At 39.4% G+C, this 19,898-nt stretch overlaps 1 protein-coding gene across 6 annotated transcripts in view; it reads left to right on the forward strand.

Moving 5' to 3' along the window:
• The window catches only part of LARP7 (La ribonucleoprotein 7, transcriptional regulator), a 49,283-nt gene that overhangs the window by 22,091 nt on the left and 7,294 nt on the right, over nt 1-19,898 (forward strand). For 4 of the 6 annotated variants that reach the window (XM_034064842.1, XM_034064840.1, XM_034064844.1 and 1 more), the window contains 9 exons: nt 5,829-6,062; nt 7,482-7,582; nt 7,679-7,762; nt 10,425-10,589; nt 11,276-11,384; nt 12,791-13,165; nt 13,934-14,072; nt 16,491-16,648; nt 17,500-17,618. In XM_034064842.1, the coding sequence (XP_033920733.1) occupies nt 5,855-6,062; nt 7,482-7,582; nt 7,679-7,762; nt 10,425-10,589; nt 11,276-11,384; nt 12,791-13,165; nt 13,934-14,072; nt 16,491-16,648; nt 17,500-17,618 (1,458 nt within the window). In that variant the 5' untranslated portion in view covers nt 5,829-5,854. Of the gene's footprint in view, nt 1-2; nt 175-377; nt 551-5,828; nt 6,063-7,481; nt 7,583-7,678; nt 7,763-10,424; nt 10,590-11,275; nt 11,385-12,790; nt 13,166-13,933; nt 14,073-16,490; nt 16,649-17,499; nt 17,619-19,898 lie in introns of those variants that run through there. The other 2 variants (XM_034064841.1, XM_034064846.1) reach the window with 2 other exon arrangements.

The raw sequence follows: 19,898 nt of genomic DNA on the forward strand, positions 1-19,898 counted from the left end.
GACAAGGAAGCCACGTGACCCCGAGCGCGCGGTGTACGCCGCCGCGGGGCTGTTCCTGTCCGCGGGGTGTCGGTGCTGACGGGGTCGTGGAGCTGACGGGGACACGTCGGGGCCCGGGGCATTCAGCGGCAGATCGGTGTCCTCTGCCGTGACGTCGGCCCGGCTCGGTGACAGGTCGGTGGTGCGCGGCGGGGGGGGGCACCGGCGGTGTGTGATAGCGGTACGGGCAGGGGGCGCTGCTGCACTCCCTTGCCTCTCTCGCCGCTCGTCGTTGCGCGCATGCGTCGTGTGGGCGTTGGGCTGAGCTGACTGCTCGGCCTGTCAGGGTAGCGGCCTGAACAGGTAGCCGCCATTCGTGCCCCTTGTTACCCTGCTTTGGCCTCTACTGCAGCGGTTCTCCATATCCCGTTCCCCCATGCCCAGCTCCTTGAGCCTCCTTCCGTCCTGGTGACGACTTGTGTGGCCACTTCCTGGCGGGGTTTTAAGGGCTGCTGTCTCTCAGAATCACCCTGAGGGTCTGTGGTGACTTTGCCTTCAGGTGGTGGCTGAGGTGCGTTCACACGGGGTCAAGACCTGGTACCTTGTGTTGGGAGAGGGTCCCCTGTTGAGGGGGGTACATGGTGAATGGATGACTGGGATATGGTGCCAGAGTGGGACTCTTCATCAGGGACTGTAGCGATAGGACAAGGGGTGATGGGTTCGAATTGAAACGGGGAAAGTTCAGGTTAGATATAAGGAAGTTCTTTCCTGTGAGGGTGGTGAGGCCCTGGCACAGGTTGTACATAAAGCTGTGGCTGCCCTGTCGCTGACAATGTTCAAAGCCTGATTGTATGGGGCTTGGAGCAACCCGACCTAGTGGAAGATGTCCCTGCCCGTGGCAGGGGCTTGGAACTAGATGATCTTTAAGGTCCCTTCCAACCCAAACCATTTTGTGATTGTATGATATGTGTGCTTGCTTTACTCTTAAAAGAGTGAACGCTAGGTCCATGAGCGGTTGCAGTAGCAGGGCTGAAACCTGCAGAGGTCAGTACCAGTGCAGCTGGCCTTCTCAGAACCGGGATTTAGGCAGTTAAGCTGGCAAAGATAAAGTTTGGGGCTAGAAAAATCTATTTCACATTGTATGTTTCCCCTTTGAATGACAAATGAGATATTTTCCCGTAACTATGCACCTCCTAACAAGGCAGCACAGTGTCTTGTTTTTGTAGCCACCTCTGTCCTGCTCCCAAGTGCTTATTCCTGCTGCTTCCCTTCATCAACTCTGCAGCTTATTCATAAGCTCGTTTTTGAGTTGGTTTACCCCCTCACCCAGCAAGGAAGGACCAGAAAGTAGCAACTTCTCAGGTCTGAATTGAGCTGGCTTCACCAGAGGGTGAGATCCTCTGAGGGAGGACTGTGTAGCAACTCAAATGAGAGCTGTGCTGCTTTTTGGGTGTCAGCTGTTGGTTCATGTAGCTGAATCCATGTAACCATAGTTCTGTTCTGCTGGCCTGCATCTTATTAAAAATCCATTTGTGATGACAGAGTAAGCACAGCAGGGCTGGCACAGGAGCAGGAGCTTCTTTGTTTTTAGGTTGAGAAAATTGTGTTGGTTTCCATGAATTGCCCTTTTTCAGCTCGCTTTCTGTAGAGTGAGGTTACAAGGCAGGGTAGGAACTTCAAACTGCTGCAGCTGTAGCTGTGTGTGTTAGAGTAAGAATACCCCACGTGGATTACAGATTGTGTCTTTGCAAGTAATTTCAGGGTTGCTGAATACTTGCGTTTATTTTGGAGTGAATGGTCAGAGGAGCAACCATACTGACTGTATGGAAACATTTTCATAGTAAACATTTTGAATGGTTCTTTTTCCTCTCCTTCCCCATATTTTGCTGTTTAAAATTCCCAAAGCAAGCAAGCCTTTTCATCAGTGCTTCATATAAAAGAATAAAGGATATTTTATAACTGGACCCCTGTTTATTCCAGACCCTGGACTAAAATCAATTTATGTTTTTCTAGATTTTTATAACAACAGCAGTTTGCTTGGGAACTTGGCTGTGTACAGGTTAGCACCAACATATATAATATTTGCCTTTTAGAGAGTATAGGTAAGTTACTATGGATCTGTGTGGCTATATATTACTTTGATTTACATTATCTTTCCTTTCTTAGAGTCCCCTCAGATTAATTATCCCTTCTTTTACTGGCTTCACCTTTGCACATAGAAGCACTGTGGTTCTATTTCATTTGAGGGAAGATAAGAGGTAGTTGTTGGCTTGCTTTAACAGGGAGACGTTTGGACCCTGCTTTTGCTTGCTGCTGATTATAATTATTTATCAGAGCACTGCTTGCAGTTGTGAATCCAGCAGCATAAGAGCTGACAATTCCAAACGGCAGGCTATCTCATACCTTGGCATTGCAGCTTTCACTGTTGAGTTGAAGTTTGCACTACTACATGTAAGGTTGTGTACAGATTGTAATTATAGGTTCGTGGGTGACATTTGCTCTGACTTTCATTTACAAACTCCTCCAAAGTGATTTTCTCTAAACTACCTTCCTAAAGCGATTAGCACAGAACAGAAGGGGGGGGGGGGGATCGTGTGCTGGGCGGGGAAGAGATAGGAGGGAGCAAAGAACACAGCTTGCAGCTGTTTGTTTTTAAGCTTGAATGGGAACCTCCCTCCTGGGAATGAAAACCCAAGGCTGAGGGACTCAAAACACTCAGATGCCTTCTTAAAATCAAGTTTTGCTGTACGTAAGCCACATTCATTATCTGTCATTGAAGTAATTTAATACTGTTCAGACACTAAAAGTATCCCATAATTATGTTTTACTGTTAACGGTGCAGCTCACTATAGCCCTCAGCTTAGCAGTATATTGTTCTGATGATTATTAATAGAAATACCTTGCTCAAGGGCTTTCGTGGAGCTCGAACTTGTGCTTCAGTTGGGATTTTTACCTGGCTTATCTTTCCAAGGTGATTGTTAACCTTTGGCTGTCTGGAGTGGTCGCTGCAGGGGGAGAAACTGATAGCCGGCTAAGGTAGCCTCATTTGCACAATAATTTGAAGACCATTTCCATTTTTGTCATCCTGTTGCAGAAGTGGGCTTCCTCTCTGACTCTACTCACCTTTCCTTCTACAGTGCTTTGGCAGAGAGCTGAGAAGGCTTTCGTATGGTGATTGCTACATTAATTACTTTAATTTTGATGTTAATTTGATTTTCAAAAAGCTGTCTGCTTTTGGCAGTACCACTTTGTTTTGCTGGTGTAAAATGATGCTGTGTGGTGGCTGGCAGTTTTCAAGGAGGGCTAGCTACAGTGAACTGAAATGTGAACAAAAAAGATCATTAGATGCATTAAAAAGATTTTATATTTTTCAAGGTAAATCTGTACATTTAAGTTACTTCCCTCTAGTTAATCCCCAGTTTTTAGGGGCCTGATTCTGAGGTTGTGTCAGAACTTGTTTTACCATTAAAATCAGTGACAGCTGGTGAAAAAGCCCTGACCAAAGAAAGGGGAAATGTCTAAGTGTAGCACGTACTGATTGCCATGGGGACTTGCAAGTAGGAATGTGTTAGAACATATTCAAAGGCAAGACTGGATGATGTTTTAATTCCTGCTCTTTGTTAGGCCCTGGCAACTGGCAGTGAGTGGCTTACAGGGTTGGCATAACTAAGACAGTTTTTAAACCCAAACCTTTTTATTACCAGCCCTGCCATGTGTTCATATATTGTATTATGTAAATTATATATAATTTATCTTGTATTTATTTACAAGGATTAATAGATGCTTCTCATTTGGAGGTTGTACCATCAATTTTTGTAGCAAGCTCTTCAACTGCTGTATGCATGTCAGTGTAACCTGTTTGTAACCACTGGATTTATGACACATTCCCACTGAGCATGGTCCTTGGGTCAGCCTTTTCAGGAGTCTTCTATATGTAATCCACCTTTTATTTTTCTTTCCTGCTTTGCCTTCTACAGAAATTTCTGAAGTGTGTAGTGCTCTGGGGCTTTTTTTGTTCTTTCTAAGGGTCTGTACAGGGAGCAGAGAACAAATTATTTCTGTCTTCTTTTCAAGTCTAATAAAATCATGTTTATTACGAGGGAAATTTTGTGCTGCTTGGATTTACTTTTTGGAAGCTCTGTTTAGCAAGAAGCTTGCTTTTCTGGTAAGAGGGAAGTATGCATTATTAAAACACAAACATACCTTGTGACCTGCATGAGTGCTTTAAAGAAGTAACTCATATATGTATGTATATATACAATATATATATATATGAGTCAGTGGTGTGTGCTTGCAGGCCAGAAAGCTAACCATATACTGGGCTGCATCAAAAGGAGCAGGTCAGAGGAGGTGATCCTGCCCCTCTGCTCCTGTGAGACCCCACTTGGAGCACTGTCTGCAGTTCTGGTGTCCTCAACACAAGAAGGACATGGAGCTGTTGGAGTAAGTCCAGAGGAGGCCACAAGGATAATAAGGGGCTGGAGCACCTCCTGTGTGAAGACAGGATGAAAAAAATTTGAGCCTTTCAGCCTGGAGAAGCTGTGTGGAGACCTCATAGCAGCCTTCCAGTATCTGAAGGGGGGCTACAAGGTTGCTGGAGAGGGACTCTCCATCAGGGACTGTAGTGATAGGAGAAGGGGTGATGGGTTCAAACTGAAACAGGGAAAGTTCTTCCCTGTGAGGGTGGTCAGACACTGGTGCAGGTTGCCCAAAGAAGTAGTGAATGCTTGTCCTGGGTTCAGCAGTAGCAATCATTTTTTTCCTTAGTAGCTGGTGCAGTGCTGTGTTTTTTACTTTAGTCTGGGGACAATGCTGATAACACACAGATGATTTTAGTTGTTGCCTAGTAATGCTTACTCTAATCAAGGACTTTCTGAGTCTCATGCTCTGCCAAGGAGGAGGGGAAGCCGGGAGGAAGCAGAGACAGGACACCTGACCCAAACTACCCAGAGGTTTATTCTATACCACAGCATGTGATGCCCAGTGTATAAACTGGGCCAAGTCACCTGGAAGGCCCAGATTGCTGCTCAGGTTGGGCTAGGTATTGGTCAGCGAGTGGTGAGCAATTGTATTTTCTCCACTTTTGTTTCTCTTATCATTCCTGTTATTGATAGTAGCAGTAGTTTTGTATTATACCTTACTTACTGGACTGTTCTTATCTCAATCTCTTTACATTCTTTAAATTCTCCTCCCCATCCCTCTGGGAGTGTAGAGGGAGGAAGAAGGGGGAGGAGTGAATAAGTGGCTGCATAGTTCTGAGTTATAGAGCACAACAGTACTCTGTTCCTGGCAATATTCAAGGCCAGATTGGACAGAGCCTTTGGTGACATGGTCTAGTGTGAGGCATCCCTGCCCATAGCAGGGGGTTAGAACTAGATGATTAGTCCTTTCCTAATCATTCTATGTTTATATATATATATATATATATATATGTAATACTTAAGAGTGCTGCTTGTCTGTAACTTGCAACATCATTTGAAACTGTGAATCCCATGACTGGTGCTGGCGTTCAAAAGCTGCTGTCGGCAATTTGATGGTGAGGGCTGGCTGTTCCCAAGGCATTCAGAAACAAATCGTAAATTAAAAGCCTGCAGTTTGGTACCAACTTGCCTCCAGTGGATCTGTGTGCAAAAGGGCACTACTAGCTGCCTTGAAACAAGAGTTCTAACTTAGTCTTCACCTCACAGTTGTTGTGCAACCTAATTTTCCTCAGCTTCTTGTATGCTTTGTATTTTTGTACAGTGCAAATAATGAATGACAGTCTCACAGGGGATGCGTGAAGTTTTTCATGTCAGCTAAACCAAGAATGTTTCCTACTTGAAATAAGACTATTTTGATTTTTCTCAAAGGTTACATCTAACTTCCAGTTGGCAGAATGACAGGAATGGAGACTGAAACGGTGAGAGACAAAGCCACGGAGGAAGAAAGCACTGAACAAAAGAAAGAGAGAGAGAAAAGAAAGAGGTCAAGGGTTAAACAGGTGCTCGCAGATATAGCGAAACAAGTGGATTTCTGGTTTGGGGATGTCAATCTCCACAAAGACAGGTTTCTCCGAGAGCAAATAGAGAAGTCCAGAGATGGCTGTAAGTTTGTATTCACTATATTTCAATGAATGGATTCTCGACTGTATTTCTGCTGACAGTTACAAGTTATTTTGAGGTTCACATCTGTTCCTGGGGAAAGCAGTAATTCCATGCTGGAAACCAGCAGCAGGATTCGTGGCCTGGGAGGCAAAGCTTGGTACCAGTTTTTAGAAATTGTATTTAGTGTTTGTCTTTCCTTTTCCTTTACTACTAGCCCTAAGTTACAGGCATATGCGAAGGTAAAAAATGACTGTTTGGGATACTCAATCTTTTTTTTTCCCCCTGTGAGTTTGTGCAATTTTATAAGTAAATAAACAAATGCCCTTGGAGGTGCAGTACTTGACTTGTAGGGTAGATATATTTAGAAACTAAAATGCAATTTGGATTTTTGGTTAGATATAGATACTTCTTGTCATGTTTTCTGCACAAGTTTTTGATGTGAGCAATTGTGTGTTTACATGTAAGGCTACTGTGGGTTTTCTTTCCTTTAGACAATTTCTGATGTGGCTAATTTGACTTCAGAGTAGGAAAATGAGCTCAGTTCTGAAACTGGCAGTTTCTGAAGAAAGTAATTTACACTTTTGCTGCAGTGACTAGGATGCTTTTGCTTTAAGAAAACAGTACCTGTGGTAAATACAGTCTATCAAGTCTGATTGTTCTATTAATTGAGTTCTGCCAGACGGACTAGAGCATGATACCTCTTGAAAAAGAGGTAGTCCTTCTCCATCAGAACAAACAAAAATCCAGACGTGTTTACTTATTTTTGTTTTCTTAACTATTTAATTTTTATTTGAAGGGTGAATCATGAGTCCAGTTGCATTGTGTGTGAAGCATAGCCTTCAAACTGCTTGCTGTAGCCTGCCATTGTGTTGAACTTCAAGCCAACTCTAAATTAAGGGGCCCTCAGAGCAATAAAACTTAGCCTACATTTTCTAGAGATATTAGAGCTTGCATGTCTTTGCCATTTTTTTTCCTTTTATTATTAATAAGACTAGTACTACGTAATTTTATGTCAAGGTTTTAGCAGCATGACTCATTGCAATTGAAGTGCAAGCAGGGGCTTCTTTTAGAAGCCCAGGTTAAACACTTAATTGAGTACTTGAAGGAGAGGCATGTTTTCAATGCAAATTGGTTTAGTATTGCAAAGCTACATCAGAAAAGGGGTTTTCTTCCTTTCTTTTTGAAGACAATAGTTATCAGTGGGGAGGTAAAAGAACAAAATCCCTTTGATAAAGGTTGGCACAAAAGAAAATCAAATGATGGGTTTACTTGAATATTTAATTTTGATGGTGAAAATTTTCTCCAAATCCTTAGCAACAAGGTTATAGACTGCACTAATGATTTGCAGATTGTTTTTAGTGGTGGAATCTTAATGTCAGATTACCCTGAGTTCATCACTGTACCTTATTTTATTCCTAGATGTTGACATATCACTTCTTGTTTCTTTCAACAAAATGAAAAAGTTGACAACTGATGGAAAATTGATAGCCCGAGCAGTTAAAAGTTCATCTGTTGTAGAGGTATTTCATATTTCACTCTTCAACATTTGCTGATGTTGCTGTAATGTAAAGTAGGCAATAGTCTGATGGAAATTGTTCATTTCTTGTTACTTTTAGCTGGATTTAGAAGGAACAAGGATCAGAAGACGCCAGCCACTGGGTGAGCAACCGAAGGATGTGGATAGTCGTACAGTCTACGTGGTAAGGCTGCAGTAAGCTGTCTTGCTGTTAATTCATGAAGAGTGCAAACCCCACTATGTGTTGTTTGTGACAATCTAATTGCATAGTAGCATTTACTGTATCAAAAGCCAAAAAACCAACATAAAGCAGCCATAGTTTTACCAGAATTAGAAGGTAGGGGTTTTTTTGGATCATCTTGGATATAGTACAAGAAGCCTTTACCAAAAGTAAATATAATTGAAAATATCATAGAAAATAAAAATATATGAATATAGTAGAAAATATAATAGTATTTGATTTGTGAGGGAGGGAAATACAGGTGTACTGAAGTTGTTAAAGCTTACAGAGTTGCGTTAATGTACAAGTTTAATGTAGCAGATATTTTTATATTAGAAGTGTTCTATGTATTGGTGTTCTTGTCAACATGGATCTGTGACTGGTTGCTGTGACTTGTATGGTGTGTGGAAGGGAAATAAATTAAGAAAAGGCGAGTGCTGGCAGTGACTGCATTGAGAAAGGGGTTAGTTATTGTACCAGCTTAAATTATTTTAAATGCTGAGCAGAGAGCTGCTTCACATGCTAGTGAGAAAAGGTGCATTTTCAGTTTAGCCATTACTGTTTTCACCAGGCTTTTTCAGTTCATTTCACTAGAGGAACAACACTGATATGAAGAAGTATTTACAAATGAGTTTGATGTAATTGAAGCTGTATAGTTAAAACTGTCAGTTTTATCAAACAGGATATGGCTGAGTTTTCAAGATCAAGGGCACTATAGAAAGTACATCTGCTTATGAAATCTGTTACAAGTGCTGCTGGTTTTGTAACACAAGCGTCTTCTAGAGGCAGAATGTATCTCAATGAGCTAGTCGTATTTTTAAGAGGCTTTTCTTTTTTCTTTTTTAATCCTGTGGCTACCTTGATTCTGAAATGATATATTAATTGATATGAAAAAAGTTTGTGTTGCTGGAAAACGGCCACATCTCAATATGGTAGTTCAGATGTGTCAGAGTGAAATGGCCATTATAGTATTGTTGAGCCATTTCAGTGGCAGCATGGATTGTTGAACTGTCACTGACTTAATTTATTATTTAATTAATTTTAATTTCATTAACTTTAATTTAAAAAGTTATTTAATTAACTTTAATTTAAAGTTAATTTATGGGTACACCTGTAGCTGTTAGCAGCTGAACTAGTAATCTGAAGTAGGCATCATGTTTTTTTCCATGACGGAGACACATAATCATGGCCAAAATGCCAGTCCATCCAGATAAAGAGAAGCTGGATTGCTCTGATCATTATGGTTTTTTAAAAAAGCCCAGAAAAGTTTATTAGTTCTTTAAATATTATGTGCCACTCATAGTATTGCCCTAATATGATTACAGGGCAATAAGATTAATATGATTGCTACTTCTGAAATCCTTTGTCTGTATCATGGGATGCTCTAAATTCAATGAGATATGTAGTCTATGCATAGCATGAGTACATAGCTAAATAGTTTTTTAATTTTAAGCTTTTCTGTAAAACCAAAATAGGTAACTGGTGTGTTTTGTAAGTTACTGAATTTCTAGAGATTTGTTTAGAGAATATGTAGCAACTCATTATCTCTCTGACTGCTACCAAAATTAGTAAGTTTTGATTGATTTTTTTTTCCCTCTGTAAAGACTAGCAGATGAGGAATCTGCTCTTTATAGTGGAGAAGTGTTAAGCCATGTTAAACGACTGGTATGTAGCAGTGGGGGGGAGCAGAAGCACAGAGAGTGTTGTGGTAAAGTTACAGTTAAAGCCTCCATTGTGAACGACTGTCTTCAACAGTAGTTAGTTTTCTGAATTTATGCAGGAAGCCAAAGCTTCATTTCTGAATTAAGAACTGAGACTTAAACATGTGTTTCTTTAAGGAATAGTAGCTTCATTACTTTGGGCTGTACAGTCTCATTTAACTGGGGGAAGTTTTCATTAAATTTCTCTGAAAAAATCTCGTGGTTAAAGCTTCAAGCAACTGGGTTTTCAACTTTATATTATAATGAAATCTTTTTCTCAGGCAAGCAGATTTCATGCAAAAATAGTTTTCTACCTGTGTGTGATAAATAATGTTTTCCTACAAGGAAAACCTTTTTGGGCAGTAACTCGCCATGAAAAAGAAAGCATTGCAATGAAGAATTACTGAGTCTCCCTTGTTTAGGCATAGAGTTGAGATTGGAGGTGCGGACTTTTCAGTTGGATCTGCTTAGAAATTTGTATGACAGCATTTCTCTTTGATTGGTGAAGGGAAAGTTTAGGAACTGAGACATGATGTCTGCAAGCTGCTAAAATTGTTGCTATATTGAGTTGATAGAAATAAAATCAGACAGTTCTATCATCCAAGAAGCTGACAGAAAGTTTCTGCTGCATCTGATCCTGCAGGCTGTTAGTATTAACTACTAAGCTTTAAAATTTCAGCTACTACCAGGAATTTATCAGCTGGAGAGCTGGCTCTTTCCTGACCTACTAGAATTATCTGTTATGGAATTGTGTTTGCTCAGAGGTCTCACTTTTGCATGGTGCAGATACACAGCTGCAGGTGAGGTCTTGTCACCTCATATTTAAACATATTTTGTTGTGACAACTTAAATAGACGATGTAAACAGTCTGATGCAATGGTAATATGGTAGTGAGAAAATGATGTTTCTTTCCCTTTTTTTTTTAGGAGCTGCTTCCCAAAAATGTCAATCACAGTTGGATTGAGCGGGTGTTTGGGAAGTGTGGTAATGTAGTTTATGTCAGTATACCCCGGTATAAAACTAGTGGCGATCCAAAGGGATTTGCTTTTGTTGAATTTGAAACTAAAGAGCAAGCAGAGAAAGCTATTGAGGTGAGTAGTGGTGCCTCTGGTCTGCTCACATTCTTCCCAGTTGTCACTTTGTGCTATGGATGGAGTAGTTTTTACAAACCTACCTACTGGACTTCAGAGAAATTCCTAATATAACATAATTTAAAAACTTACCAGGAGTTCAGTTACTGTCTCTTAACTCCAGACTTCAGATCAGTTCCACTGTTTCTTAAAAGCAAAATTCTCTTCATAACCTGGAGTCTCAGTGAAGCACAGTGAGTTTTTTTTGGAATAATTTGGTTCACCACTCTTGGCATCTTTTAGTGAAATAAAGATCTCAGTGTAACAGTATAATGGCTATTAAATTTAGTCAGGCAAGCATGGTCATACCTCATTTTCTGTACTTATAGGTTTTTAAAGTTTAAAAACATCTATGCTTCAATAACACAATGATAACATACATAAAGGTATCACGCTATTAAACATAAGGAAGTCTACACTTAAAAAGCAAACTATAGCAACAAGAAAAACAATCCACAAAAGGCACCACACCACTGAAAGAACATGAGAACATGACTCCCACTGTAGTCATGAGGGACTGCATATATCTTGAGGGAATTTAGGGCTGCTGGTTGTGACTAGGATAGAGTCTTACCAAAAAATGAACAAAAAAAAACCAAACAAGAAACCCCACACAACTAATGGTTTGTGAATTTTTTTTTTTAAAGTTTTTGAATAACCCACCAGAAGAAGCACCTCGGAAACCTGGGATTTTCCCCAAAACAGTAAAGAATAAGCCTGTTCCTGCATTGAATACAAGTAATAGCAACGTAGTAGGTAAGTGTTACTAAATTACTGGATCAAGAACAGTTTTGTGCCTCAGCTTCTGAAGTTTGAACTGCTGTGTTAACTGCAGTTAACTCATGTTCCTTAAAACTTTACAAGGTTAAAATACATATTGCTGTTTGTTTATTTGCCAATGTAGACTTAAGAGTGAAAGTGTCAAACTAAAATTCAGGAAATTTCTGCCACTTATTTTCCTGCTTGATTAATAATTTAAATTTCTTTATTCCTCTCTGCCAGCTATCCTTAGTCATTGTTAGTCTGGTAGAGCAGCTTTCAGGCTGTACAGCAAATCTTTAAGTACACATGGAGCAAAACATAAACTTGTCTCAGATTATTCTAAAAATATTTAGTATTGAAGGGACATATTCATGCGTAAAAGTAAAATTAAACATCAGTGCTGTTCAGATGAGTTTGTGATCATCCGACATTGCAGTGCAATGCTTGTGATATTTTCTCTCCTGAGAGAACTACAAAACCAGTGGATTCTTGCCTTTCTTTGGAACTCTTGCTCTTTGAGCACAGCAGTCTATAGGAGAATGAACTTGTTATAGTATATTTACAGTTCCACTTTACAGGATTCACAATTGCTTAGGGGGAAAAAGAGGATATTCCCAAGAATCCTAAATGCAGAGTTGCTCATGTTTCCAAATACTATCTACTAAAACTTACAAAGCAGCTTTGCGGGCTTATATTGTTGCAACTTTGATTGGAAAAAATGTTTTGACTGGAAAAAAAAAATCTTTCCTTGTTTCTAATGTAATGCAATTTCCCAGCCTTAGACATGTTCCCATCCTTTTCATACACGTGATGATGAATCATACATTACATTCCTCAGTAGCATCACTCATTCTTTGTTACAGCTGTAACTGGGGGGGGGGGAGGTGTGTGTCAAGGAAATGTTTAAAACATGTTTTAAACCCAGATAGGATGCCCACTACTGCTTCACATGCATCCTGCCCTTTGAGCAAAGTATACAGTATTGAAAATAAACTTATTTAGATTGATTGTACAAACCAGCAGTCTTTTTGTCCTGGAAGGAGGAAGGTATCCTTTCCTAAAGGCATGTGAATGACATAACAAAATATGCTTCTGTTAAGAAACAAAGAAGCCTGGCTCCTTTCTTTTTAATTTGAGAGTAAATACTTCAGGAATCCTGCAGTTCAAGCTATCCTTGTGCCCTTTCTCACTTTGTGAGACTGAGACACTTAATCTGTATGTTTTTTCTCTTCTACTTAAAATGCCTAGGTAGAGCTTTGGGACAGCGTTATTGTATCTCTCCTGTAGTTAAGAGGTATCAGAGACAGGCATTTCATTTAACATCCCAAATTAGAATGACATATAATATTGTGATAGTTTTTAATCGATGGCAGTTTTAAATATTGTATTTTTTAATACAGAAGAGAAGAAAAAGAAGAAGAAAAAGAAATCTAAAATCAAGAAAGAGAGCAATGTGCAGGCTGCTGTAGAGACAAAGGAATCTAACACGAATGCTGCAACAGAGCAAGTACCAAAGTCAAAAAGACACAGAACTTCATCCGAGTGTTCAGAAGGGGAGGTAACTGAGACTCACAGGCAGCCCTCAAAGAGAGAAAAAAGAAAATGGGACAGAACAGAAAGCTCCGATGCACCCTGGGAAAGCAGGCCAGGGAAGAGAAAAAGAACAAGTTCTGGAGGTTGCGAGACCTCAGCTTCAAAAGTGAGGAAAACTGTCCAAAAGGATGAAATTGTTCCTGTAAAGGAAGAAACAACAGAAGCTCCAAAAGACTCCAATGGTAGTTTGTTGCATCTTTTTAGTATGTTCATAATGTATGTATCTTTTTACAGATGACAAATGGTAGGTTGTATGAGGGGATAGTCCAGATAATAATGAGGTGAAGTCCAGATAATGAGAAAAACTCCAGTTAAACCACATTCCTTAAATTAACCTGATTCTTGCTATGCTAGAGGGTAGCCAGCAAGTGGGGGGGGGATGCAAAGGACAAAGCTGGAAAGCAACAAGGAACATACGTGTATATATAAATGTATTACTTTTGGAGTCTTGAAAGACTGAGGAAAAGTGTTGGTGAAATATTCAGACACTGAATTTCGACCTTTGAATGTTAACTGGTAAAGTGATTCTGGTAAGATGGTGGTTCCAATGTGGTGGAGACATACTTAGGTGATCCCTGCAGTTAAATTGAAATCGGGTAATGAGTCATCCCAAAGAGAAGCTGCTTACAGAATAGGGAAGAACACACTGAAGCTGCTAAACCTCATCAAAAGTAAAAATATTCATCTTAGGCAAATTGTGACAGTATAGTATAAACCCTATTTAAAACTGCAATCCATTAGAGGCTAAACTTGGGTAGTTTTCAGGGGGGACTGAAATAGGTAGCAGGCTCCAAGTTTTGTGAAAGCAATCAAAGAAGTAGTGTTAAACTATTATTGATAAAAGCAAATGCTGTGCCATTTAATGAATTTATTTAGGCTGGATTATATATAATGCATATATCCAAGTCTCAGTCATTAGTACTAAAAAATTTTTCTTTTGGGCTTTGTAGCTAATGTAGATGCTTCTGCAGAAGATGACAAAGATAAAAAAGATTCATCACTTTCAAAATCTAAAAGGAAACACAAGAAAAAGCACAAAGAAAGACACAAAATGGGTGAAGAAGTCATTCCACTCAGAGTGCTGTCCAAGTAGGTTCCAAAACCGTACAAAATGACTAGCTTACAATAATATATCCGGTGAACAGGAGGCCTTTATTGTTCAGTTTTCCATGGTTTCATGGCAAACGGTGGTGGGCTGGTTTCTGACTTGAAGGGGAAGTACACTTGCTGGGTGAGGACATCTTGTTTGTTCACAAATGATGTAATGGAAGTCAGTGTTTACTTGAGACTTTGTAACTGCCCTCTTTCTCAAGCATTTGGAATAGTGAATAGTGAACTTACACTGCAAGTGTTTACCTGGAATATTCAGGTTTGTTATATGTATTTATTGTTAACTACAGAAATTGAATGTTTTATTATTGGAATTTTTATTTAACAGGCAAATAGACAGTGATTTCACATTTCAGACAATTTAAATCCTTTGCATGTCTGACAGTCCATCACCATTGCTAAAGTGCAATTCCAGTTTTTACACAGAGTTGCATATTAGCAACAGTATTAGACTGTAGATGGAAAAAAGTTTACAGGGATCATGTCATGCCATTCCTCATGTTTGTAACTCTTGGAGCTCTTTGGAGTCACCCCAACTAAAACATGGAAGCACTTACTTTTTAGGCATCCAGCAAGTAACTCCATGTTAAAGTCGAGGGGGTCCTTGCAATCTTGTGCTATATATCGATGCAAAATCATGCTTAACAGCAATAACATGTGCAGTGCAAATACAGCTTGTTTCAGTATCTGTTTAGATGCGTTTTCTAGAAAGAGGGAAGTGTTTTCAGCTGAGAAAGGATTCACCATCACTAAAACATGGAAGCACTTACTACTCAGGAGCAAAGCAAGTACATCCACATTGAAGTAGTGGGGGTCCTTCAGGGGTAAGACTAAATAGCAGTCTAGAAAAAAAAGTTAGGATGCAATAGAACATACATGGAAAGTACACTTTAAGCTGTATCTAATTTCAAGAACATTAGGATCCACCGCCACTGAAACATGGAAGCACTTACTTTTTTAGGCAGCAGGTACCTCCATGTTAAAGCGAAGGGAGTCCTTTACAATTAAACAAAAAAATCTGGAACATACAGATCAATGGAGCACTTACGTTTAACTTTTAGTTCTTTGGCAAAATTCTTCCCTCTTTCCCCTGGTTAAAATCTTGCAGTTTTAAGTGATGACAATATTTTCGATGGTTGCTCAGGACTGCGATCAGGATTCACCTCTACTAAAACATGGAAGCACTTACTTTTTTCAAGTCACAGAAAGCACCTCCATGTTAAAGTAGAAGGGGTCCAGAAAAAAAACCCAAAATGCCAAAACCAAAAAAAGCATGTAACTGTCAACGAGATGCTGGTCCTCTTCCACCGGGATCCGGAGGTTACTGTCAAAGAAAGTTTAGTTAACTATAGCAAAGGAGGTTAAAAAGAAAAAGTTTCAAAAGAGCACAGGCATAGCCGATACTTGCATGACGTTCCCGTGGTCTTCTCTATCTTTAAGTCTACAGCGAGTAGCTCCTTGAGCTTGTATTTATACCATACCTTGCAATGGAATGGTGTTGCCTTTTTATCTCCAAGAATCGTTACGTGGGTCTTTTGTTATTTTAATGTCTTTGCTCTGTTGAGAATGTATGATCCTGGGTGAGTCTGGATGCTTTTTTTGAAGTATACAGTTGTCAATGTTAAGAGCTAAAACCATTACCACAAGATATTCTCCTCTTTAAAAATCCTCTATCAGCTTGTTTGATAGCACAGATTAAGGTAACAATGAGTCGTTCTCGCAGTGGCACTGCAGGCATTGTGTTTCTGGGGAGCAAAGCTCTAGCTGTTTGCAGAAACATCTCCATGCTAAATGTATGTAAATGTATAAATTGCTTCCATGTGGTGGTATTTTTTAACTAAAATGCATTTGAATGGTAAGGAATGTTCTTATCTAAGTACGTTTTTTGGTTGGGGTTTTTCTTGTTGGGGTTTCTTTTTTTTTTTCTTTAGTTTAAACAGTTGTTGGTTTTCCATTAATGATTTTTTTAGAAAATAAAGGACTTATTCTTAATATAGTAACACAGTAATGGGTTCATTGAAGTAATTCAGTGAATTCAGAGTTCACTGTCTCTGAATTAACTCTGAATTTAATGCCTAGCATCAGTAGAAAACACTTTACCAAACTGTTGTGTATGCTTTCTGAATATGTAAACCAAATCTGGGGAGTCTCTGAATGACAGGTTGATCTTGTTAGAACTTGTCTGGAATAGTGAAAGCTAAAGCAAAATAATAAGGCCGCTAGTGATACGGTTTAATTTGACCTAAGCACAGGGAGCCTCTGATGCTAAGAAGGATGTGCACTGCTCATCAAGTTTAGCTTAAGCTGTGTATAAACTCTGTTGCCTTAGGGTGTCATCGAGCTTTAAATGTTTTCTTCTTTATAACTGATATCCTATGCCTCTATTGCCATTTACAGGACAGAATGGATGGATTTGAAGCAAGAATATTTGGCCCTTCAAAAAGCCAGTATGGCCTCATTAAAGAAAACCATGTCTCAAATCAAGCTTGAGCCTGTGGGAGAGATGGAAACAGAATCCTGTGCCCAGAAAAAGGCCCAGTCTGAAAATGGCAAATGTAATCCTGTTTGTGATGGGTTTGGTTTTGTTTTCTTCATCATTCTTGTACACAAACAGAAGGGATTTAAGACACAGGTCCCCTAGAAACACTGCAATATGACTGTATTTTCTATAATACTGGTGCTTTCTCTGAATGTCAGATATAATTAACAGCAAACCCCCTCGTGTACATAGATTTAGAACTAAGGAATAGTGTAAAGAAAGACTAAACAAGTAATTTCAGCCTATTCCAGTAGCACTTCTTAAGCGTATGGATGATTTTATGTATGGTGATGTAACTTAGGTTTGACTATACAGCAATTGAGAAAACAATTTTAAGCTGTTCAGAAATGGCTAGCAGTTGGGTTTTATCAGCATTATGTTTGAAAGGAGCTTTGTAATTATGTCCTTGTAGTTAGATTCCTTCATTTCTCAGCAAGTGAGACTTGTTCTTTTTTGCTCTGGATTATCTATACTTTAACATTCCAATGCCAGTTGCTTATTTTTAATCATTCCAGGACCAGAACTGAGCGTTCAACTACTAATTGTAATCAATAAAATATAAAATATTCTTATAAGACAACCCTGTAGGCTTGCAAAGACTTCTCTAAAACTCATTTTTTGGAGCTATTTTTTCCTTCATTCTCTCCCTGCTGTTTTCTCATTGACTTTTAAGTTGTGACCAGTCTTGATCCTAGATAAAGAAAAAAACAACCAGCAGTTAATTTGGAGTTATGAAACTTGTGTCCATCACTTTGCTTATGTGTTTTCATATCATCTTGTCAAACTAATACATGAAAAATAAAATCCTCTTTTTCCCCCCCTCCCTTTCCCCCCCCTTCTCCCCCCTCCCGTTTTTAAACGGAGCAGCTGCCAGTGAAGACTCTGCCTCTTCTGCCAAGGCCAGCACAATGGGACCTCAGTTCCTGAGTGGAGTAATTGTGAAGATCATTAGCACTGATCCCCTGCCGGGCAGGAAGCAGATCAAGGTAATGCCTTTGTAACCTCAGGGTAGCTGTTAGCCTTTCCTTTTACAGTGCCCCCCAGATGCTTGAATATGGAATACCATTTAAACAAGTCTGAGTGTTTTGGTTTTTGTTTCCTATTTGTTTGGCCAGAAGCTGTGTACAGATTCTTCTCTAGTACCTGTTAATGGCAGATTTTACAAAGGTAAAATGGGGTAGAGAGGATGTTTCAAAGCAAATTAGCCTGCTTCAAGCAATGTCAAGTTTAAAATTAAAATACTGGAAAGACACAAGGCTCTAGAGGATGAGTAATTCTTTAACACTTAAAAATTGGAGCTGAAGACAAAGTGGGCCCAATGTTCTGTATTGGTCATTGTGCCAGTCGTTCTGGCACAATTCAGGTCAATAAATTTGTAACAATGTATCTGTTTTTACCATTAACAGGAATTTGGGGGCAAGAAAACAGTCTCTGAGAAAATTTTTGTCTTTCTTAGTAACAAGTTGAGGGAGAGTGACAGCAGTAGACCTAGGCCAGTAATTCACTCACCCACTTCTATATTTTTTCCCCCTATGGCAAGTGCTCTCTGATGTGTCTTATCAAACTACCTGTATTTATGACTGAGTAGTCAACCTGAAGTCGCTGGCTGCTTGCAAGTGAAGTTCAGTGTGTGTATAAACCTAAGCAACATGAGAGAAATTACCATGAAACCAAACTGATTGCAAGGGTTCAATGTCATCAGTCTTGTCTGCCCAGGTACATTTGTATGCAGCTGTCTGAGTGCTGGAGACACTGAAAGAATAGTAGTTGTCACTGTAATGTTTGAGGGCCCTTTGACCCACCATACTGGGTGAAGTTGGTGTCACAACTTAACATACTGTGGTCAGGAAGTAAGCTTACTCCTCCACAATAGCTGAAAACAACCCTGGTTTGGTATTTCCAGTTACTCCTTTGGATTAATATTAGGCAAGTGTTTCAAGTAATGCCTTATGAAAGCAAAGGCAAGGGGTAGGGAACTCAGATTGGGATGGCCCTTGCTGTTATTAATCATGTCTTTGGTTTCCATATTAAGTAGATAGGCAGAATATTTCCCACAGTTTTTACAACCTAAATAAGGCTGGCTTTTTGGAGAGACACATAATTGCAGGATACAGCTGTAGGGGGAAGAAGTAATATTTAGGGTGCACCAGCTCTTTCTTTGGGTCAGCAGTGGAAGCTGCAGACTGTATTCGGTGTTTATTGCATTTCTCTTTCCATACTAGTTGCTTTTATGCAAGACATAACTTTGACAAAAACTTGCTTTGCCTGTCTTTGTGGATTCTTTGAGCTCCAGCAAACACTGCCACAAAGCAATGAATCCAGGGGGTTTTCCTTACTAAACTTGCAGAATTGATCTGTTTCTTACTATGGTAGACAGGCTTCATTGCTTCCATGCACATAAATGGTCTTTGCAGAGTAGTTCTGGTGTTATTTTTATGTTTTGATTTTTTACTTCACTACTTCCATATCTTGCTATTAAGGTGTGTCTCTGCCTCATGCAACTCCAGCAAGCTGTTTGGGTCTTTGTAGTTTTCCATTAAAGCATGACTTTGCAATACCAGAATTTAAAGTGGGAAGTGTCTTTGGTTGCCTCTCCAAATGGCACTGCATTTTGTTTTGTTTCAAGGCTGCCCTTGGTAGTGGAGGGTTAAAAGCAGTGTGTAATTCATGAATTGAAGCATCTTACTTGAGCTGCCTGCTGTGAACAAAATTGACTTGGTATGTGTAGTGGTGCTTAATTTCCCTAACAGCAGGTATTACAAGTGAAGTATTTCATCTGATTCTTCTTCCTTCAGCTTTCAGCCAGAGGTCACTTCATAAAGATAGCAAGGGCTGGTTGACTACTCTTCAGTTCTCAAATCATCTGCAATGAATGAGCTTGCTTTTCATATAGTTCATGCCTGCGATGAAGGCAGATATTTTTCTCTTGGACCAACATGTATCAATGTTATGGTACACGAATAACTTTTCTCTTAAAAAAAAAAGTCCATACAGATAAAGTATTGAAATAAATGAATAATTACTGATGCTCCTTTAGTAAGATTACACATAAAAAAAAAAAAGAAAAATCAGATCAAAACAAAAAAGCCCCAAAAAAAAAGAAACCACCAAAAAAATCTTCAGAAATTCCTGTTTCAAGTTGCTGTTGGAGAGCAGGACGAGAGATAAATGGATGTTTTAGGCTCATAAATCACATGTAATAACCTTCTTAGGAAAATACATGAAATCAAAACTATTTGACAAGAGGTTCATTGACTAAATGTAAA

This window comes from Melopsittacus undulatus, chromosome 7, assembly GCF_012275295.1.
Source record: "Melopsittacus undulatus isolate bMelUnd1 chromosome 7, bMelUnd1.mat.Z, whole genome shotgun sequence".
Classification (NCBI taxonomy): domain Eukaryota; kingdom Metazoa; phylum Chordata; class Aves; order Psittaciformes; family Psittaculidae; genus Melopsittacus; species Melopsittacus undulatus.